Genomic DNA, 24627 nt, shown 5'->3' with positions numbered 1-24627 from the left:
TTGTATGATATGAGATTTTTCGGTGGTGCTTCTCGGGTTATTGATTTTGATTTATGTGTTGTTACGGAGCGATTTCGAGAGCGAAATCTAATTCAAGTGGGGGAGAATTGTAACATCCTGAATCCTGAATGTGAAACTTGAGAGTTATAATGCACATTATATGACCTACTCGACAAGTGGTTGGTCCCGACTCGTCGAGTAGGAGCTGAGCTGGCCGTGTGATTTATGAAGCCTACTCGTCGAGTCGAAGGGCTGGACTCGACGAGTTTAGTCTGTGTTGAGAAAACCCTAATTTTAGGGCTTTCACCCTATTTAAAGGACCTTAAGCCCTCATTTCCGCCTCCTTGATCATTTAGACACTGAGAGAAACCCTAGACGAGCTGTAGTCATTGTGAAAGAGAGAAAGGCTAAAGATCTTGCGTTCAAGTGCATTTTGGGAAGAAGAGTGAAGAGCATCAGGCCTTAGAACGAGAAGAGGCTTGTGTATCAAGTGTTTCTATGTGCTAGCTTCAGTTTGGAGGTAAAAAGCTACCATCTTTAGCATCTCTTGTGATAGATCTCTTCCTACGGAGTTTTAGGGCTTATTTCCATCGATCTTTTGGATTTTGAGTTATTGAGCTGGTTATGGATGTTGAGACTCCAGATCTGAGCTATATGAGTCCCTATGAGCCCAAAGATCCAAGCTTTATCAAGATTTAGGCAAGTCTCCATGCATGAAAGCCTTTATGGAGCTTGTTTTGGCATTTTGAGCCCTATATGCCATGCTTGAACGTAAAGCTTGCAACTTTACGTGATGATTCAGCTTGAGGAGGCTAGATCCAGAGTATGAGACCTTATTTATGTCCAAAATTGTCTGAATGAGGAATTGGACTGAAAGGACTCGACGAGTTGGTGAGCCGACTGGACGAGTCGGTTAGGGTTTACCCCGATGGTTTGGGCGCGTTGCAGACTTGGCGAGTTGATGAGACAACTCGCCGAGTTGAGAGGGTTTTACCCATCTTTGGATTCAGAGTGGACTTACCGATTTGATGAGACAACTCGACGAGTAGGTAGGGGTTTCCTCGTCTTTTGGACGTTGCATGGACTCAACGAGTTGGCTAGCAACTCGGCGAGTAGACTCGGGTTATTGCGATTTACTGAGTTCATAGGGACTCGACGAGTTCATGAGCTGTACTCGGCGATTTGAGTCAACATGGACTGTTGACTTGAGTGTTGACCTCTTTTGACTTCCATTGACTTTAGGGTTTTGGTCAACTGTGGATTTTGGAGGCCATGAAGGGGAGGAGATTAGACCAGCAGCTCAAGTGTGGGATACATTGTTTTACTCTGCAAGGTGAGTCTTCTCACTATACTTACCTGAGTGGTAATTAATGTGTGACTAGAGGGTCCTATTCATGTTATTGACTAGAGGGTCTTATTTACATTATTGACCGGAGGGTCTTAGTACATTGTTGACCGGAGGGTCATTGTACACTATTGACCGGGGGGTCGTAATTGTTTATATTGTGATATGTGTTGCTATGCATACTGTCTTTTTGACTTATGTTGTTATATTATTTTGCGTATATGGTGATCTTATGAGCTTATATTGAGATATGTGATATCATGCATTCTGTCTTGTGATTTATGACGTATATTATCCTGTGCATTATTAAGATAGGACCATAGGGTCCAACCCGAGCTGTGAGACCAGAGGGTCTTCACTGAGACACATGACCGGAGGGTCCTCACCGAGACGCATGACCGGAGGTTCCATGCCGAGCTATAGCCATGAGAAAATTATTATTTGTGTATGTGGTATTTTGGGGAACTCACTAAGCTTCGTGCTTATCGTGTTATGTGATATGTGTTTCAGGTGCTTCTCAGGATCGCGAGAAGGTGCTGACTTGATTGTCCAAACGAGATGGAGTTATGTCTGAGGATCCTGAATTTTTATTAAATAATTATGGATTTGTGTTTCTGGTGATTTGACACTTTGTGGTTTTGTGAAATGGGTTAATGAGAATTATGAGGTTTTAAAATGAAATTTTTGTTTGAAAATCCAGTAATCATATGATAGCCGTGGGTTGTTGACAATCCACCGTAGAGTGTGGGTCCCATATCATGGAGGTGTACGCCAGGTTTTAATGGAGGAGGCGCACAAATCCAGGTTTTCTATCCATCTCGGAGCGACGAAGATGTACAGAGATCTTCGTCCTGATTACTGGTGGCCCTGCACGAAGCGGGACGTAGCCTGGTACGTTGAGAGATGCCTGACTTTAAGGAAGGTCAAGGCTAAGCACCAGAGGCCTCACGGCAAGACATAGCCGTCGGATATCCCTATGTGGAAATGGGAAGATATTCCTATGGATTTAATTACAAAGATTCCTAGGACCGCACGGGGAGTGGATTCGATCTGGGTCATCGTGGATCGGTTGACCAAGAGTGTCCATTTCATACCGATCCAGGAGAGCATCTTGGCCGAGAAGCTGGCCGATATCTACATTTGAGAGGTAGTAGCTCGACACAGAGTGCCAGTTTCCGTGATTTACGACCGAGACGTGTGATTCACTTCCAGATTCTGGAAGAAGTTCCATGACGAGTTGGGTACTCGTCTGCATTTTAGCACAGCTTTTCACCCTCAGACGGATGGTCAGAGTGAGCGGACCATCCAGACCTTGGAGGACATGCTGCGATCATGCGTACTAGACATTGGTGGTAGCTGGGATACCTACCTTCCCTTGGCAGAGTTTTCCTATAATAATAGCTACCACGCGAGTATCGACCGCCCTCCCTTCGAGATGTTATATGGGAGGAAGTGCAGATGTAACGCCCGTAGATCCGGACTAGTCAATTTAGAGATAATAGGGGTCGAAAACGACTTTTCGACAAAAGATTATTTAGAATAAATAATCTTAACCAAGTTGTAGAATACGTCTCAAGGTTCCCGAACATATAAAGAACGCCGAAATCCGAGTTATAACGAAGAAGTTATGACCCGTCGAAGTTTTACGGCAGAACCGGCACGGCACCGGGAGATGTAAATAGTGAATTTACGATAGAGCAACTTTTAGCCTTAGCGATCTAAACGAAAGTCGTAGAAAACGTTAAACCGAGAACATACAAAAAAAGTATGCCCAAATCTGACTTCGTATGAGGAAGTTATGAATTTTCTACGATTTGGCATAGCAGTGCACGACCCGAAACTCGAATTTTAGATCGAGCGGTTTTTGGCCTACGCGACCTAAAGGAGAATTTATGATCTCTTTAATAGGAACTCAACGGTAAAAAGACAGACGAAAACGGAGTCCGTATGTAGAAGTTATGAATTTTACGCGGACATTTAACAGTATAATCTCATCGTACTGTTAAATTTAAGATCGGTCGAGAATTAGCCAACAGAGTCAAAATGAAAGTTGTAGATCTTATTTTTACCTACGCGTGGATATAAAGAACGTCAAAAACTGAGGTCGTATGTGAAAGTTACGGATTTTAGAAGTCGGAAGTGTGCTGTGCGAAAATGGGTGATGTGGCACAATCTTGGCCATTGCTTTCTCCCCAAGTCTTGCCACTAGATGGTGACATGTGGCACCAAGTTTAGCCATTTTTCACCCTATAAATAGAACCTCTCCCACCCTTATTTTCTTCACACCTTTCTCATTCTTTCTTATCTTTACTCTCTCTCTAGAACCTCTCTCTAGCCCCGAAACCCCCCGAAAAGCCTAGGGAACCTCCCTAGCACGAGGCGGAAGCCCAGGAGTGCTCGACGGCTCTGAGAAGAAGAGCTTTTCGGCTCGGGAACGCTGCTCCAAGCAAAGCCCGGTTTTCTATAAAACCCGCTGTAAGTGAGCTACGCCTACGCTATTTTTAATATATCGTTTATTTAATTATAGTAGCGTTATTAGGAACTTATAATAAGTACTTAGGCCATTATTATGGGTTATATAAGTATTTTTTTAACGCTTATATAATAGTAATAATAGCTAGACTATTAATTAGTCTCGACGAATAATAGACTAAACTCTAGTGGTAATAATACTAGGTTTCGTCGAAGGAAATTATTTTTTTAGAAGGGAAGCGCTGTCTGAGTTCGGAATCACCACCTTTTCAAGTGAGTGCATGGTCCCTTTCATCTTACACATAGATATGAAGTATTTTATATAAATTACGTGCTATGTGAGCATATTATCTGAATACTTGCTGTCTATGATGGATGAATGATTTTATACATGTTTTAAATGATTTAAATATATATTTATTTTATATCTACAAATACGTTGGGATAAAACATGGGTAGATGAAATAGTTGGTGTGTGATGAAATAAAATGATGAGAGATAGGTGATGATAGGAAGGTGATGATAATTAGGTGATGGATAGGTGATGATGAATCGGTTATGTAGGATGAAAGATACTATAAGCTTGTCCGACAATTTGGAGATGTAGTCATCTACTAGAGTATAGATGACGACCACGGAATATTCTAGACAACCCGTGGAAACACCAGCAGACTTATAACCTGTAGGTGATGAATTACGAGTCCAGGTGATGTTGTGACTGTATATTCATGTGATGATACTCTAACCCTTACTATGAATTAGGAGTTCAGGCGACGTTGTAACTACGTATTCATGCCTTAGGAACGAGCATATAAGGAAATGTGATGTAAAAAGATGAGAGGTAAATACGACATAGGAGATGACCCTTAAGATAATTCTTTAGGGAATATTAAATGAAGAAAATGGGGATGGGTAATTGGGTTGATTGTTTGATTGTTTAAACATAATAATTATATTATTGTGGGTTGAAAACCCTATGTACTCACCAGGTTTCCCAACCTAACCCACTGAAGCTTATATGTATCACAGGTGTCGATATGAAGCTACTTTAAACTGAGAGATTTAAAAGAGATGTAGATAACTAGTGTAAATGAATGTAAGTTCTGTTTATGCTTATGTTTCTGTATTGACGATGACATCCCAATGTTTTGAAAATGAATGAAATACATTTCTTCGGAAATGATTTGATAACGTATTTATCATGTTTTTCTGGGAACAAATTCGGCAACATTTTTATTAAAAGAGGTACTCTGATTTTTATAAAGCATAAACAAAATCGGTCTTTTCTGGCCGTGAAAATGGGGATGTCACAGTTGGTATCAGAGCATTAGTTTAAGCGAACTAGGAATATGGATTTATTTCTAGACTTAAACTTAGAATGCTAAGCGATGATTGTGAGGAGTGTGTCTAATATATTTTAGGTAGTACACCTGAATAGACACAAGCACTAGCTTATTTAGGGAAAAATACCTAACATGCTTTTATGTGATAAATGATTTATGATATGCATTATATGATCGGATCTATGGTCTGTTGCCGACCGGATCTGGAAATTTTATGTGTTCAGATTTCTAAACGTTTAATTACGATATTAGAACTGGCATGTAACTTTTCGGAGTAATAGGGAGATTTATACGTCTATCGTAAATAAAAATTTCCTATCTTAACTTCTCGCCTCGGTACACCGAATGTCTACTTTGGTGTACAAAACGTCATGGTAAAGACAGACTAGGAAATATCCGAGGAAGATGACAACCTGAGCCGAAGAATGTGACGGGTCATGCATCGGTCGTTGCGCCTGCACCCGACCCTATCACAATCGCAGAAGTTCAGGAAGTGATACGAACCATGATAGACTGATAAAATAGAGGAAATAATAAGGCTTACGATAGTGAATGATACCTATCAGAAGATATCGTAAGAGAGGTATCTTGCCTTTAGAATGCATCTAATAAATAATACGTCTAGTATGGGAGAAGTACACTTTCGATTGGCAGAAAGAAAGAATTCTTGGAATAATCCATAAAGTTATCCCATGGTCTTGAATTTCCAATACCAACCGAGTTGAAGCAGAATTGATGATTGAAGATGTGCATGGAAGAAGTCCTAGTTGTTGGATTAATGTCTAAGTCCATAACTATAATTGGTAAGACTTGACCCGACCCGGCATGGTCCATTTGGGTTGCATGGCATCATGCATTTGGATAGACTATAATGAGAGAAATAACACTTAAGGTTGGTTAATATATTATAAGTTCTAATATATTAATAAGGTTATTTAATTAGTATTGATCAAGAATTAATTTGGAATTAATTAAGTGATCAAAAGGAGACTAATTAAATATATGGGTTGATTGTGTAAATCATTCATTCTTATATATGTGGGCTTGTGATCCAAGATTCCTTATGTTGGACTAAGTCCATGGGGTGACCCATGGATACTCCATGGAGGTTAAAATCCATGGAGCATAAGGAATGGGTAAAGTTATGAGTTACATGGTGTAACCCTAATAGCCACCATATAAAAGAATCCCATGGCTCAAGAAATCGGGAACTAATGTGCGAATATGAGGGCTAGACGATTTCAAAGAGTGTTCCATTTCTCTCAAGTCATTCCATGTGCATTTGGTGTTGTGTGAACCATTTGAGGTGTCACACTTGGGGCACTAGGCACTTAAGCTTCATGGAGACAAGCTACATCAAACAAAGGTATGTATTCTATCCATTTGATTACCCAAGTATCAAGTATTGTATGCTAGATAGGGTAATACCTTGGAAAGTTCATAATTGCATGTATAATAGAGAAAACATAGATCCAAGGTATTTAGGGTTGCATGTACACTTAGGAGTGTTAGAATGCTCAAAACCCATCAGTGGTATCAGAGACAAGGCTTGTTTTCTTGTTATACTTGCAAAATTAGCTGAAAAATCGAATTGTATTAGTTTAAAAGTTATGCTAATTACTTGAAAAAAAAAAATTTGATGTGAATTATCTTTGTTCATATGAGTTTATTAGATTAATAGAAAAGTTAATTGATTATGTGTTTTCAATCCATCTTAATCTAAGAGTTGATTCTAAAATGTGTTTTTGTAACTTGTCCTCAAGTTATATGAAAAGTCACATTTAAGTTTCATAAAACTCATAAAAAGTTGGCAATGGTTACAAAAATGAAGAGTCTTGTCCTCATTAAATGGTTTTATGACTCCATAACTTGTCCTCAAGTTATGGAGGTTCAAGAGTCACTTCATTAAATGATAAAATGTGTAACCTTAATTAGTTCCATAAGTTACAAAAATAAAGAAAAGTTACATTCTTTTATTAGTTTAAAGTCTTCCATAACTTGTCCTCAAGTTATGGAACTTGAAGAGTTTTTTTTTTTAATTAAAACTACTTTAAACACATAAGTTATGGAATTAATTAGTTTTGAATATTTTCAAAACTTGCCCTCAAGTTTTGGAATGTGTAAAGTTTTTCCCATGAATACTTTAATTCCAAGTTAGCCCTTAGAATTTTAAAAGTTAAAATTCAACCCTTATACTTTATAGTATTATAAGTTAATAATAAATATATGTATAAGAGCAAGTCAGTCTTACCGTTAGTAGGCCTCATTCACGAAGCCGGTCTATAAGGGGGGTATAAGGTTACTTCCTGTAAAATGGCAGTTTAATGGGTGTCCACTCTCACCCACCGCTTCCTTGACTGGTGGAGGGTCGTTAGCCGAACGGGTAGGACAAAGGACTATAATTCTCCCTTCATTAAAAGTATTAATGATAAATAGTAAGTAACTAAACACTTATAAATTCCCAATTTTAGTTACTTAGGAAAATGTGAATAAGGTGCTAATCCATGAAATTACACTTTGCACTTTGTTTAAACCGTTAGTGGAGCGTGTGTGGTTAACCGGCACACTAACCTGGATTTAACAAAGTAGGCAAAGGGTAACTTAATATTTATCATAGTATTGGTGGAGCTCGTGTGGTTAACCGGTACATCGATTGAGGGGTAAATATTAAGGGTACCAAGTATATTTGCATGGTTACTTCACACCTTGTTTTGTGATCCTCGGCATCCCAGTCACAAAACCTGAAGGGCACACTCGAGATTGAAACATGCCATTGAAAAGTTCAATGAATCTCAAAAGATCTAGGAGTTTCAAATCCAATTAAAAACCTAATTACATTATTTCGTTTTTCATGGTGGAAATTGGTAAATCGTCATTTACCTACCTTCAACTATTTTATAACTCGGATTACGGCATCCCTCTTCCAGTTATAAATAGGTTGTTGGATCCTAGCCTTAATATTTCATATTGGGTGTTATATTAAGGACTTTAGATCAACTATCTTGAATATCTCCCAAAAGATGTCGAGTTCAGACATCTATGATCTTCCCAAATCTCTTGGAACTTTACTTCCTCCACCTCCTCCAATTATTCTCCCTAACCCACAAGTTCAAGGTCACTCAAGCCCTAATGGCAAGCAAGGTCTATGTGTGATCACATCTTAGAGATGAAGTCACATAATGACAAGCCGGGAGAGTTGGGTGTTAAAGTCTTGAGAAAGTTGGATGTTCAATCACTTTCTAAGTCACATAGTGAGTTCCTTTGGGACTACTATGAAACAGACTATGACATGAACCTTAATGATCATATCTATTTGCTTGGTGCTACTGAATCAGCAATGATTTGGATGACTAGTAAAGAAAATTTGATTAGAAGATCAACTTCCCAAGCTTCCATGGACTTTGAAAATGGTAACATTGGATATCCAGAAAAGCTTTCGCTTCCCAATGGAAAGGGATCGGCCATAGTCAACTCGGTTGACCAAATGGTAAAGAGAAAAGCTAAGTCTGTGATAGTCCCATGTACCATTACCAAAGGGTCCATTTGTTAAAATTGCCAAAGGAATGGGCACTGGTTGCGAAGCTGCCAAATTTACCTAAGCATGTTAAAGTCAATAAGTTTGACTCTACTTCAGGTAAAGTCCATTGTCTAACTCTGTTAAGCTCCTATTTGGAGATTCTTATTACATAATGTGACTGAGTCACATGGTGATGTTTTAAGAATCAAAGAAAAGAGAGAAAGCTTAAAGGAAGTATATGCTGCTTCTGATCGCGAAGATGGACTTCGATCGCATCAGAATTTTGAAGCTGTTACTTAGGAGTTATGACACATTGCTTAGGAATATATAACAACAAGGTTTTCATATGGATTGTAAGGATAAGTTTTTCCGCAAGGTTTTTAAAATAAAAGGAAATTTTTGATTTTATTTATTTTAAGTATCCTTACAATGACATTTGTGGAAAAAAATTGTTGTTTATATGATTCCATTGCTAGTAATATAGGAAAATGGTTTTGATTCTTTCATTTGTGGTAGTGTCTAAATTTACCAAATAAGGAAAGTTTCTCATCACCCAAGTTTCAATTGGACCGAAACTTGGAATCATGCAAGTTGTATAGTATGATGAATGAGAACTTTCAAGCATTGGAAAATTAAGACTAATTACTTGTTCACATGGATGTGTGAGTCAAGTGAAGGGCTAAGGGATCGAGTACACATTCATGTGCACTGATCAAGCCCACCACAAATAATCGTTAAGACTATTCGTCATGATTTACTAAAGTTTAGTAAATATGGTTATACTTACAGGCTTAAGTGTAATTCTGATACATTGGAAAATTTTTGATGTATGGCAGAACGAATGAGAAGAATCAAATTAGGCAGAAGGATAAAAGTTTCTCAAATCTGAAAAGATGGAAGAGTACTTTAGTATCATGTTATATGATCATCTTAATAATTAAGAGACCTTATCACAATTCATCCTCTAAGTGCATTCTGATAGCTAAGAAGAGGAGCTATGAATTGTTGAAGTGGTCAAATCAAGAAGATGAGTCATACTTCGTTCCAAAACAAGTCTTAGAGTCATACTCCAAGACTGTAAGTTGAGTGACATATCCTAAAGAAAGGTTTAAAACACTTTTCAAATGTAAGAGTAAAAGTGTCCTACTCTTGTACATTTGAAATTGGCAAGTTGTGATGTTTTGGATAAAACAAAGACCAACTTAGGCCAATTGTGTGAAGCGTTTGTCTTGATAAAGAATCCGAACTATCTCTTGAATATTTGGCAAGATAGTCTTATATGTTAAGAGGACAGTGGGAGTCTTAAAGATCCTAAAAAGGATTTCAAGATCTAATCAAGAAAAAAAAACCTGTAGTTTAACACTAGCACACGACGTGAGGTCTATAACCTATCGTGTTGACATATTTCTATTTCTGTGCCCATTCCAGTTAAAGTTGGCTTTGCATATGAGTTCTTAGAGTTCTCAATTGGTTGCATAACAACTTGGAAGCAATGACAGACCCTTGAGCTGCCAGGTGGTAAGAAATTAAGATTGAGTTCAGTCCATATGTGTTTGGATTTGTCATTATCCTTGTCTTGTGACTATGGTTTTGAAGATTCACATGGATAAGAACACAAACACCATAAAATCTAAGGGTCATAAGGTTTCTCTCCGATTCATGAAAATGATGGTGAGGAGACACTTCCACCAAGTAGATTTGAAGCAGATGGCAAAAAGGTCTAAACAATTGAGACTATGATTACGGCATCCCTTTTCATAGTTCTGAAATTGTTTAGACACACATGCATGCTATCTAAGGAAAGGTGTATGATTTTGATAAAGTCTTATCAAAGCAATCTAGTATAAAATATCTGAACTTTGGTAAGAATGTCAATAAAGTATTGACTTCTAGAGGTCCAGCTGTTCTCTGGATACATGTCAAAGCTAGTGGGAGCATAAGTGTTATGCTAATAATCATCATGTTAGTGGGAGCATGATAATTATGATAAGTATTGCAAGTTAGCAATGTTAATTATAGAAAACAAAAGTTTCAATTCGTGAGGTTGCAGGCGTTGAAAAAGTTGTTTTGCTATAATTAAGGGAGAGGAATTTATACTTCATTTCAATTCTAAAAAGCTTAGATTGAGTTTATAATCATTCTAAAGAGCTTATATTGAGATTTTAATCATCTTTAGTCAAGAATATATATATATATATGAATTTCATGTTGGATTGGTTCAACTTAAGAAAATTCTATATATTGCGTTCTCAATATTCGATTATGATTACGGCATCCCTTTTCATAGTCAAATTTTGAGAATATGGCAAACAAAAAATTATTATGGCAAAAGACTGGTCTAGAACCATGTCTTTATGTGAAACATCATGAATCGTGTCCCATTTACTTTGGGTACAAGATCGATTACATGTGCTATAATATTTATCCTTTCTGAATTATCCAAATGCCTTGGGGCATTAAGGAGGAAAATGTCTAGAATTGGATATGACTAAAGTGATTAAGCAATTGTCGAGTACAATCTGAGGTTTACCAAAGATTGGTTGCTCAGGGACAGTTGGAAGTATAGTGCTAATTTTGGAAGGACCATATTGACATATTCTGAAAAGAGGCATCTCTTATTCAGAAATGATAGTCAAAATAAGAATATGGAGTTGTCTCCATAGGTGGAAGTTATCTGTGTAAGATTAGAAAACTTAATGCAAGAAGCATGTCCAAAGCAATGTACTTTGAATATGAGACTTAGTTTCCATGGAGTTGATCTCCATTGGAATACCTTAAAATGACTGTTGACAAGTCTTTGTGACTTTGTACATATTCATTACAGGAGGGTCAGTGCATATAAGTTTAAAATCTAAACAAATTTCGATAAATGATAGGAATTTGAAATTCTCACATTTTTCGATAAGGATTTGGGAGTGTGAAATTAGAATCATTGAAATTATGTTCAATTGGTTTATTTCACAAAGTAAGGATCATAGACAAACATAGAGTGCATACTTGGTGTATGGAAAAGCTATTGTTTAAGAAAAACATAGTGTACATGCTTGGAGCATGGGACAACTAGTGTTTTTAATTCAAGTATAAAGTTGATAAAACCGAAACAATGAATAATGAGTAATCAGTATGGTGATAAATAAAAGTGTTTATTTATATTCATAGGGTTTGATACCATATTTGATTCATTTATTCTTGTGTTTCACATTGCATGTTTTGACTTCCAGAATAACTAAGTCGCTCTTCCTGAATGATTAAGTTATTTAAACCATCCACAGTCGGTCATATGTTGGAAGTAGATATGAATCAAGACTGTCATGGGTTGGTTTGTAGAGGTCCAAGTTGGTGGACCAAGTGGTGCTACAACACTCATGAGTGCTCATAAGTTCTGAGTATTGGATTCAACCCACGCTCATTTGAATCACTTCATGGATTTTATCACGAGTGATCATGAGACGATAATATCTATATTCTTCAAACCTAGAGATATGAGTTGTTACTATGAGTTGGTTGTACATTGATTGCACGAAAACGCATTCGGTAACTCGATGTTATAAAACATGCCTTTGTGTATGATTCAACAAGTAGTAGAACAAGCCATATGAGTCGAAGTTTATCCATTCCTTTTACCTTCGGGATAAAAGCGATATCTGTGGGCCCCTCGATGATTTAAAGATGATACATGTGAGTGCTTGGCCAAGCCAGGACTGATTTGATTTGTTCAATCAGTCAGTCATCATGAATCGGAAATCAGGAAACAACAAATGGACAGAGAGAATGATTGATAATCCATGTCTCAGTCCATATGATATCTAGAATGAAGGAATATATGATTCATTATCTAATGGACAAGTCATTGACAAAGGTCAGAGTTCATCGACAAGGGCAGAGTTCGACAGAAGCTTTTGAGAGCTACGATTGTTGATCGGTTCCTGAAGTCATACACAATAATAGTTTTAGACTTATCCAAGTGGGAGACTGTTGGATTAATGTCTAAGTCCATAACTATAATTGGTAAGACTTGACCCGACCCGGCATGGTCCATTTGGGTTGCATGGCATCATGCATTTGGATAGACTATAATGAGAGAAATAACGCTTAAGGTTGGTTAATATATTATAAGTTCTAATATATTAATAAGGTTATTTAATTAGTATTGATCAAGAATTAATTTGGAATTAATTAAGTGATCAAAAGGAGACTAATTAAATATATGGGTTGATTGTGTAAATCATTCATTCTTATATATGTGGGCTTGTGATCCAAGATTCATTATGTTGGACTAAGTCCATGGGGTGACCCATGGATACTCCATGGAGGTTAAAATCCATGGAGCATAAGGAATGGGTAAAGTTATGAGTTACATGGTGTAACCCTAATAGCCACCATATAAAAGAATCCCATGGCTCAAGAAATCGGGAACTAATGTGTGAATATGAGGGCTAGACGATTTCAAGGAGTGTTCCATTTCTCTCAAGTCATTCCATGTGCATTTGGTGTTGTGTGAACCATTTGAGGTGTCACACTTGGGGCACTAGGCACTCAAGCCCACATATATAAGAATGAATGATTTACACAATCAACCCATATATTTAATTAGTCTCCTTTTGATCACTTAATTAATTCCAAATTAATTCTTGATCAATACTAATTAAATAACCTTATTAATATATTAGAACTTATAATATATTAACCAACCTTAAGTGTTATTTCTCTCATTATAGTCTATCCAAATGCATGATGCCATGCAACCCAAATGGACCATGCCGGGTTGGGTCAAGTCTTACCAATTATAGTTATGGACTTAGACATTAATCCAACAAATACTAGGTTTCGTCGAAGGAAATTATTTTTTTAGAAGCGAAGCGCTGTCTGAGTTCGGAATCACCACCTTTTCAAGTGAGTGCATGGTCCCTTTCATCTTACACATAGATATGAAGTATTTTATATAAATTACGTGCTATGTGTGCATATTATCTGAATACTTGCTGTCTATGATGGATGAATGATTTTATACATGTTTTAAAGGATTTAAATATATATTTATTTTATATCTACAAATACGTTGGGATAAAACATGGGTAGATGAAATAGTTGGTGTGTGATGAAATAAAATGATGAGAGATAGGTGATGATAGGAAGGTGATGATAATTAGGTGATGGATAGGTGATGATGAATCGGTGATGTAAGATGAAAGATACTATAACCTTGTCCGACAATTTAGAGATGTAGTCGTCTACTAGAATATAGATGGCGACCACGGAATATTCTAGACAACCCGTGGAAACACCAGCAGACTTATAACCTGTAGGTGATGAATTACGAGTCCAGGTGATGTTGTGACTGTATATTCATGTGATGATACTCTAACCCTTACTATGAATTACGAGTTCAGGCGACGTTGTAACTACGTATTCATGCCTTAGGAACGAGCATATAAGGAAATGTGATGTAAAAATATGAGAGGTAAATACGACATAGGAGATGACCCTTAAGATAATTCTTTAGGGAATATTAAATGAAGAAAATGGGGATGGGTAATTGGGTTGATTGTTTGATTGTTTAAACATAATAATTATATTATTGTGGGTTGAAAACCCTATGTACTCACCAGGTTTCCCAACCTGACCCACTCAAGCTTATTTTTATCATAGGTGTAGATATGAAGCTACTTTAAACTGAGAGATTTAAAAGAGATGTAGTAACTAGTGTAAATGAATGTAAGTTCTGTTTATGCTTATGTTTCTGTATTGACGATGACATCCCAATGTTTTGAAAATGAATGAAATACATTTCTTCGGAAATGATTTGATAACGTATTTATCATGTTTTTCTGGGAACAAATTCTGCAACATTTTTATTAAAAGAGGTACTCTGATTTTTATAAAGCATAAACAAAATCGGTCTTTTCTGGCCGTGAAAATAGGGATGTCACAGCAGAGCTGTGATATGCTAGGGTGAGGTTGGACAGAGGGTCATGGGGAGTACCGAAGTGGTACTCAAGATGACAAAGAGGATCCAGCAGGTCCGGAGCAGGCTTCAGACTGCTCAGATTCGACAGAAGAGCTATGCCGACAGACGCCGATCGGACCTGGAGTTCCAGGTCGGAGATATGGTTCTCCTGAAGGTGTCGCCTTGGAAAGGTGTCATCCGGTTCAGGAAGCAGGGAAAGTTGGGCCCTAGATACAATGGTCCTTTCAGGGTTGCAGCTCGGGTGGGCAAGGTGGCATACAGGTTGGATCTGCCAGCCGAGCTTAGTCATATCCACAGTACCTTTCATGTCTTCCAGCTGCGGAAGTTCCTGGTAGATGCCTCTGTGGTGGTACCTCTAGAGGATATTCAGTTGGATGACAGCCTGAACTGCACCGAGCGTCCAGCAGCCATCCTCGACAGGAAGACGAAGGATCTGAGGAACAAGAAGGTCGAGTTGGTGAAGGTGCAATGGCAGCACCGCAAGGGATCAGAATGGACTTGGGATCAGGAGGACGAGATGAGGGAGCACTACCTAGACTTCGAGGACGAAGTCTAAAATAAGCGGGGGAGATTTGTAACGCCTGGTTGTTGGTATGTATTTTAGTAAAAAATTATGCATTTTTAAAAAGGCCTCGATGAGTTGGAGGCCACAAACTTGTCGAGTAGGAATGGGAGAAGTTTGGACGCGGGACTCGACGAGTTGATGGACCAACTCGGCGAGTTGAGTCAACCAAGTTGTTGACTTTTACCAGGGTGTTGACTTTTCATTTGACCATTGTCTAGAATTGACCCTTAAAGGGGCTATAAGTATGAAAGAGTAATTAAAGGAGACTGTTATGTGTAGGAGTTTGAGAGGATTTGATCCCAGCACCGAGGACAGCTCAGCTACTTCACGACTTTGAGGTGAGTTACCTTCCATTAGAAGTGGGTCTAAGTCCACAATGCCGGCCCACTAGTAGGACTTGGTTGTTAGATGATTGTCTTTGTGAAAAATATATGGTATGTTATGCTTAATGTGCTAGTATGCTATGATGTTAGGTGATAATGGTAGGAGGGGTATGATAGACCCCAGTACCGGTTGATAGGGCGGAAGGGGTATGCCAGAACCCAGATAATCTAGGCAGTTTATGACTTATATGTTTATACGCAAGGATACTATGTGGTAGAAGTAGGGGGTGAAATAGTCCCTGGTACCGGTCTATAGGACTGAAGGGGTAGGCCAGCACCCTGATATGCTAGGCGAGGTACCGGTCGACAGGACCGAAGGGGTAGGCTAGCACCCTTATATGCTAGGCTAGGTACCGGTCGACAGGACTGAAGGGGTAGGCCAGCACCCTGATATGCTAGGCCAGTTACCGGTTGAAAGAGACCGAAGGGGTGGCTAGACCCGGATATGTTAGAAAATATGTGCTATGTATGGTATGTGCTATGATGGGGGAACTCACTAAGCTTTGTGCTTACGGTTTATAGTTTTTGTTTCATGTCCTTCTTCTGCGAAGGGAAAGGAGCCGACACGGTAGCAGTACATCATACCATTATTATCCGCACTATTGTGTTCTTGGGATTGTACTCTGACATTTTTACTATATTATAACATGCTTTTGAGACATATGATCTATGGATTTTATGAAATGAAATAACTCGATGATGTTTTCATTAAATTGTTTTTATGAATCGTTATATCAAAAATGAAATTTTTGGTCATGATTTTTGGGATGTTACAAAAAGTGTGTTCAAGTATATGTGCACAAGAGGCGTCTCTGGCAGAACATTACAACCTTTGTTCTGGATGACATCCAGCTTATATATTGTGTCTGACTTTGACGAAAACTTTTGTCGGCTAACACCTGATGCTCGTGAAATTATTGCCAACATCGGCCATGCGACATAAGCAAGAGCCTATTTCCCTAACATCTGTTGGAATGTAGTCAACATTGATGTTCCCCAAAAAAATTGTGTTATTGGTAAATCAATGCAATGTACTGATAATAATGCTTACCGAGTCAATTCGTGACTACATTCAACGGACTTTCCATGAAGACAGATTAATGGCATGTAAATTATCGGGTGAAATATTAAATTTATTTAAATACATTTACAAGAACCTTATTTGATCATATTTACTTTTCAGCGAGTTTGACTATCGTACTCACCCCATATGCAGAAATGGTGCTTCATAAAAGGACGCAAAAGTCTGTTTGGTGGCAAGCAACAAAGATCCTGCCAGAGATCCTGTCTCCCCTCCCGTCCGACATTTATTGAGTTTTTGATTTTAAAAATAAATTGTGCTGTTGATCTGAACCGTCATTCATGTTCATGTGGGAAATGGCACAATTTGGGTATAGCTTCGGGTCATGCTATTGCGACATCATGTCATTCGAACATCCATGAATTACCTAATATATTTCAGATTTATTACCAGACTGATGTGTTTCAGACTGTCTACCAGACACAAACTGTGCATCCTCTTCCCCCTCCAAATGAATGGAAAATACCAGACCCTTTGATTGCAGTTTTATTGCCAATGTAATTGCAATTACTTATGTTTGTAACTGATTTGCAGTATGTAATGAAAGATATTATTATTTTCATAATATTTGTTACCTATTACAAATATAGAAAAAACGTAATTTACAAGTACCATAGTAATACTAACAAAAAAGAAAACATTACATATTAAAAAGATTAATAAGCGTTACAGAAGGGAAAACTTAGTTGATGAACATAAACCTTACAAATTGTACACAATGATTCCAAAAAAGAAAATACAACTACATATTAACGCTATCTTCAAGTGCATTTTGGGTTTCAAGTTTCTTCTTCGATCGAAATAAGTTACTGATTATCACTGAATTGTTGTCTTTTGCTTTGTCAACCCAACAGATAAACCCAGATTGTGGTCTCTGAAAATTTAAGATCAAACACATGACGTATATTGTGTAAATTAATATTAATTAAAAGAAAAATAATAAAAGGATAACCCAAATACCTCTTTAGGACAAGCATAAAAAAGCCGTCCAGGGTTATTTCTAGTCGTTGATGTCCATCTGAGCCACAATCGCAGTATGTCATTTCTTTGGATTATGAAAAATGATTTTTTTAGTATTAATTTTAACAAGGTAAAGAGTTTTGATGCTTGAATTCCTTTATATAATGGCATTTACTAGGGATATGGTTCATGACACTATTCCGGAAACACATTCTGGACCCACATTTCGGAATTGATATTTCGGACCCTAATTCCAGAACAATAATTGTCCTAGATTCCCGACATATGAGTAGTTATTCCGAATAGTAAATGTCAAAGATTCCTGACATATATATAGTTATCCCGAACAGTAAATGTCATAGATTCCTGACAATTTTTCGGACCAGCTATTTTGGACTAGGTATTTCAGACCATTGTTCTGAAGCCACGTTCCGGACCAACTATTTCGGAGCCAGGTTCCGGACCAGCTATTTCAGAGCCACATTCTTGAATTGATATTTCAGACCATAATTCCGGAACAATAATTGGCATAAATTTCCTGACATATCTGTAGTTATTTCCCAAAATTAAAAGTCATAGATTTCTGATAATATGTGTAGTCATTCCGAACAGTAAATGTGATATATTCCTGACAGTATTTCGGGCCCTTATTCCGGGACCCTATTCCGGATCCGGAGCCACTTTTTGGTATGGCTATTTCGGACACTTGCTTTTCGACCTTAAAATGCACCTAACATGAATCCTCAACGTTGAAATAAAATTGGAATGAGTTCATCTCACGACGGTGTTTGGCATTGTGAAGAAGAAAATTGTTATGTTTGTTCAGATAATAACCCGTTTCCGGAAGGCCCAGATTTCCCACTCCCGGATAAAATGTCTGATGACGTTTTCCAAGCTATGAAGGCTACTGGAGAAGCAAACGAAAGGGACTCTGAAAGAAGTCGCACACTTAATCAACGTGCAGACGATCTAGCAGAACGAGTAAATGAAAAAGAAAAATGGGTTGCAGAAGCGATATAAGAAGTCAAACAAGCTAAGAAGTGGATTGAAAATGCAAATAAGGAGATCAATAAGTTGCGTGCAGAATTCAGTTTGAAAAGAAATTACAATATTCATTTTTAAAATTAGATTACATTTGTGGCCGATAACTGAGAACGTGCATTCGATGCAAACTAGTCGTGTCTACATGATTTTCAAACAATTCCATGTAGGCCTCAATTAGTTCGAACCCATTATTAGTCAATTCGACTCGATCTTCTATTGTTGGAGTTTTCCTACATGTTTCTTCGATGATGTCCATTGTGTTCACAATTTTTTGTATATCTTCATACAAGGTAATAAGGAGCATTTGCATGTTATACAATGCTACTTGATATGTGCATATTTAGTTATATATTTTGTGTAGAATCTTAATACTTTTTGGCTATTTTATTGCAATTATTGAACAAAAGATACTTAATTATGTTTAAATTGTATTTTCAGCCTAAAAGACATGCTCGGAAGCAAAAGGAAGCGAGAATAGCAATCTGAAGCTCGAGAATTGAAGAAAGAAGAAAAAGAGTCAAAAATCTAAAGAACTTGGCGAGTCGGACACCTACTCGACGAGTAGGCACGAACATTCATGAAGAATCAAGTACCTTACCGTGCACGGATTTTAAGTGAGGGACTCACCGAGTCAGCCATGGACTCGACGAGTCGCCCCTGTTTTCAGAAACTATATAAAGAGCATAAACTCACGAGACAAGGACTTCTCTCTGGAACCCTTGGAGACTGAATTGCGATTGAAAGTGTTGGTGGAGCTCTAGAACTCAAGGATCAACCTTAGCATTCAATTTTGAGGAGATCGAAAGGCACAACCTTATTCTCTTTTTTTAATCTAGTGTTTATACCATGTTTAGATCATTAGGTTCAGTTTGTGAGATATTTTCTGCCATGATTATGAGCTAAAAACTCTTAGCTTCTGTTTAGGGTAGACAAACTTATTACTATGGTTTGAATTTTATGGCTTGGATTATTTAATTTGGTGAATTTTGTTTTGTTAAGCTTGTTAAAGACCTTTATGTGTTGACAATAACTGTTTTCTGTTAATTATCAAGTCTATTAAGTTGCATGAACATCTCTTAATTACTTGTCTCGTATAATTTATGTGAAAACAATGTTATACGCCTAGGAATAGTGAACATGAAACTAGGGGTTAATTAGAAAATAGGTAAGTCAATGTGTGAGCTTGTGTGACGAACCACCATACAAGCAGTTAACTGAATTAGTAATTTGATTCGCTAACTACAAGTCTTACTAAACCCGAATCATTAAACTAGGAAATACATTAGCTTAACCAATTGGCCACTGTTTGAATTGATTTGTTTTCTAAGGATTAGTAATATTGAACATGAACCTAATCACATTAATTGGTAGCCAATGACAAATTAATCCATTTCATATGCTATAAAATCAACCATAGGAATAAGTAAGTCGAACCTGAACATAAGTCTCCTCTATTATTGAATTTAGTTGATTTTTACTTGTTTAGCTGTTAATTTAGCTGTTTAAGAGTTAGATAAGAGCTTAAGTTTCTAGTCTTGCAAAACTAGATAAAACCTCTTTTGTTTTATTATTTGTTTTTTTAGATAAATTTAGTAGTTAATTTATTTACGTTCCCTGTGTTTGATACCCTGCTTGCTTAATTATACCACCAATTGACAGGTACACTGCCTTTTGTGTGTCTAAATTATATTTAAAAAAGTAGGACTAAAACTAGTGAAATAAACACACATCAAGTTTTTGGCGCCGTTAACGGGGAACGGTTCTCAAATAAATTTTAATTGCTTGTATTATCGATCCTTTGTGTGTGACCTATCTTGCACAAAGTTACTGTTTCAGTAAATTAGTTATTAGGATTGAGTTTTAGTTTTCCTGTTTGTAGGATTTTAGTTCTAATTTTTTTTCTGTTTTACCTTTGACTCGTCGAGTACAGTCGCAGCTACTCGATGAGTCCATCGCAATATTCCAGTTTCGTTTTTAGTTTTGTTTTGTTCTTTTTACGCGTGTCTTCAGTTTCTTTCAGGTATCTTATGACCCGAGGTTCGAACTCATATTTGGTACCACCTCTTGAAAATATGGAATCAGCTTTGAGGAAGGACAAGGAGAAGATCGTTGAAGAGACTAACCCGCCAAAGAAATCACCTTTCAAGGACCTTAAATCGTTCTTTGGAAAGAAGAAAAACAAGAAAGTGGGTGAGTCTAGTAGCCAAAAGAGCGAAGAAAGCAAGATAGAAGGCTTTGGATTTAACCCCAATCCAAAAGAAACCGAATACGAAACCGAAACAGAAACCGAAGAAGAAAGCGAGCCAGAAGGTGAACCTGATAACACAATGGCTAACATTGCTGATCTCACCATGGGTGAATAAAAGAAGAGGCTACGTGATGATACCGGGTCGGGACTAGTGCAACCCGTAATTCCAGCAACTTCTACCTTTGAGCTAAAAGGCCACATAATCGCTCAACTCAAGGACATCCCATTCTACGGGAAAGATCACGAAGATGCGTACAAGCACATCAACGAGGTCAACAACATAGCTGACTATTTCAACATCCCGAACGTTCCTCGCGAGACTGTTTTGCTTCATATGCTACCGGTCACATTTAAGGGGGCTGCGAAAGATTGGCTGAAATCACTTCCCCTAGGATCCATCACCACTTGGGCAAAAATACGTGAAGAGTTCATTGACCAATTTTGCCCTCCTTCGAAAATAGCAAAATTGAAGAAAGTCATTGCCAATTTCGAGCAACAACCGGGCGAGTCACTATATGAGGCATGGGAGAGATACAAAAGCTTGTTGAGGAATTGTCCCCACAATGACTTGAACGTTCAACAAGAAGTCTCCATTTTCTATGATGGAGTAAATGTTACCACTAGACAACTCCTTGAATCTCAAGGCCCATTAACAAAGAAAAATTCGGCAGAAGTTAAGGAACTCATTGAAGAATTCTCTAAGCACTCTAGAGAATATCATAACCCAACGAATGACTCAACTCGAGGGGTGCTGAACTCTCTTTCCTATGACATGGCATAAATGATGGCAAAATTGGAGAGCATGGATTGAAGAATGACTAAGATGGACCAATCCATCCATGCCATTAGATTGGGATGTGACAACTGTAGAGGTCCTCACCTTACCAAAGATTGCGATCTTGATGAGAATGGGAATCGGAAAGCCCAAGTGTGTTATTCAAGTGGTGATAGATATGATGATGATTGGCGAAAACCCAAGAAAGAATGGCTACCTTATGATGAGTACAAGAAGGCTAAGGAGGAAAAGTATACGCAAAAAGTAAGAGGTTTTTATCAAAAGGAGGAGCCGGTGCAAGAAAAGAAATTAGATTTGGAAGATATGCTTACAAGATTCGTAGCCGCATCCGAGAAAAGGCATAATGATACCGATGCTTCAATAAAAGATCAACAAAACATGTTGAGATAACTCCAAATTATGATGAAAGATCAACAAGCTCTACTTAGGAATCAGCAAGCCTCCATTCTCAACATTGAAAAGCAGCTAGGCCAACTTGCACAACAAGTGAACGAAAGACAACCGGGTAGACTTCCTAGTAATACCGAAAATAATCTAAAAGGCGCACATATAAACATCGTGACAACTAGGAGTGGGAAGATAATTACTCCTCTGGCCCCTATTCAGAAAGAAGATCCTAAATTGGTGCAAGAGGAAGGGTCAGAAAACCAAAAATCGCAAAAACCCGACTCGAGTCACCGAGTTACAGACATTTACTCGACGAGTCCCCCACCTGAACAGAAAAATAAGCCTCCTATTAAACCATATCAGCCTCCATTGCCATTTCCAGGCCGACCTAGACAAGATAAGCACGATGTTGATTATCAAAAATTCCTGGAACACATAAAAGCCCTTCAAGTTAATATGCCCTTCATCGAGGCAGTTGCACAAATGCCCAAGTATGCCAAATTCTTAAAGGAGCTTCTTACAAATAGAAAGAAGATGGAAGAGGTGAAGAATGTGGTTCTCAATAAAAATTGTTCATCCGTCATGTTGAACAAACTACCTAAAAAGATTGGCGACCCGGGTAGTTTGACCTTGCCTTGCCAATTCGGAAATTTATCAACTATTCATGCATTGGCTGATTTAGAGTCAAGTGTTAACCTTATGCCATATTCATTCTTCAAGAAATTGGACCTTCCGGAGCCAAGGCCAATTCGAATGGCAATTGACTTAGCAAATAAAACGGTGACATTTCCAAGGGGCATATGTGAGGACCTATTGGTGAAAGTTGATAAGTTTGTGTTCCCCGCGGACTTCATAGTACTAGACATGCAAGCGGATCCTCAAGTCCCAATCATACTTGGAAGCCCTTTCCTAAATACCGCAAGTGCTATAGTAGACATGCGAGATTCTAAACTTACCCTTCGGGTGGGAGGCGAATCAGTTACATTTGGAGTTGATCAAGCCATGAAGCATGCAAGGTATAGTGATGACACGACATTTTCGGTTGATATGTTGGAAGAATTAATGGAAGAATGGGAATAAGACAAGCCAAGCAAGTCTACCACTGCCTTTAACGATGATTTTGATACTGAAAGAGACCTGATGGAGATAGAGATACTACTCGAAGAAGCTGAATACAATGAACTAATCAGAAGTGCTGAAAGCCCGACTCGCCGAGTCGCAGCCACTGACTCGACTAGTCAATATGAGAAATCGCGATCATCCGGGGATTTTGGTCTGGACTCGACGAGTCTTCTGACTGGACTCGACGTGTTCAGTGTACAAAACACGAAATCAGAACTAAAAACTTTACATGATCATTTGGAGTATGCATTTCTTAAAGAAGGTGAACAAAAACCTATAATTATAGCTTCTGACCTCACCAAATCTGAAAAGGAAGAGTTAGTCCGAGTTTTAAAGAAAAGAAAGAATGCCATTGCATGGAAAATCATCGATATTAAAGGGATAAGTCCTTCCTATTGCTCTGACAAGATCAACCTGGAAGAAGGAGCAAATCCGATAGTGCAACATCAAAGGCAGTTGAACCCGAACATGCAAGAAGTGGTCAAGAAGGAGGTGGTCAAGCTTTTAGACGCGGGGATCATATATTCCATTTCCGATAGTCCATAGGTTAGTTTTGTTCAAGTGGTGCCTAAGAAAAGAGGGATGACAGTAGTGACAAACGGTAACTGGTTGGCGAGTATGCATCGATTACCAAAAACTAAATGATCCTACTCGTAAAGACCACTTTCCCCTTCCTTTTATTGATCAAATGCTTGAATGATTATCTGGTCATAGCTATTATTGTTTCTTAGATGGATTTTCAGGTTACTTCCAAATACCCATTGACCCAATTGACCAAGAAAATACGACTTTCACTTGCCCAAGTGGGACTTTTGCCTATCGACGGATGCCTTTTGGGTTGTGCAATGCACCCGCAACTTTTCAAAGATGCATGACCCTGATATTCCACGACATGGTGGAAAAGTTTATGGAAGTATTTATGGATGATTTTTCTGTTTTTGGCTCTTCTTTTCATGATTGTCTTACTAACCTTGACTTGATGCTTGCTAGGTGTGAAAATACCGATTTAGTTCTCAATTGGGAAAAATGCCATTTTATGGTGAAAGAAGGTATAGTCTTAGGTCATAAAGTATCCAAGGCGGGGATTGAGGTGAATCGGGCAAAAATTGAAACTATTGCTAAATTACCCCCACCGACTAATGTGAAGGAGGTTAGGAGTTTTTTAGGGCACGCAGGTTTTTACCGCCGTTTTATAAAAGATTTTTCTAAAATAACTAACCTCTAACTCAATTACTTTTAAAAGATGCACCTTTTAATTTTTCTAAAGAGTGTCTAGCTGCTTTTGAGATTTTGAAAGAAAAATTAACTAATGCCCTGATCATTATCGCCCCGAATTAGAACCTGCCCTTTGAAATAATGTATGACGCAAGCGATTTTTCCTTAGGAGATGTGCTTG

General features: G+C 38.0%; 1 protein-coding gene and 1 non-coding gene across 2 annotated transcripts; one reads left to right on the top strand and one right to left on the bottom strand.

The window, feature by feature from the left end:
* Nucleotides 1–21389: 21389 nt before the first annotated feature.
* LOC145118071 (small nucleolar RNA R71) lies at nt 21390–21496 on the bottom strand. Its single transcript, XR_013713054.1, has one exon. It is a non-coding gene; the product is annotated as a small nucleolar RNA R71 (small nucleolar RNA).
* Nucleotides 21497–22124: 628 nt separating this feature from the next.
* LOC145111091 (uncharacterized) lies at nt 22125–23189 on the top strand. The gene has a single exon (XM_079047391.1). The coding sequence runs from the start codon at nt 22125–22127 to the stop codon at nt 23187–23189; it is 1065 nt and encodes a 354-aa protein (XP_078903517.1).
* The last annotated feature ends 1438 nt before the right edge of the window (nt 23190–24627 follow it).

The sequence above is a fragment of the Lactuca virosa genome, chromosome 5, assembly GCF_052849685.1.
Source record: "Lactuca virosa cultivar CGN04683 chromosome 5, Lactuca_virosa_CGN04683_v6, whole genome shotgun sequence".
NCBI lineage: Eukaryota > Viridiplantae > Streptophyta > Magnoliopsida > Asterales > Asteraceae > Lactuca > Lactuca virosa.
Note: the sequence above shows the minus strand (reverse complement) of the source record. Positions and strands in the feature narration are given on the sequence as shown.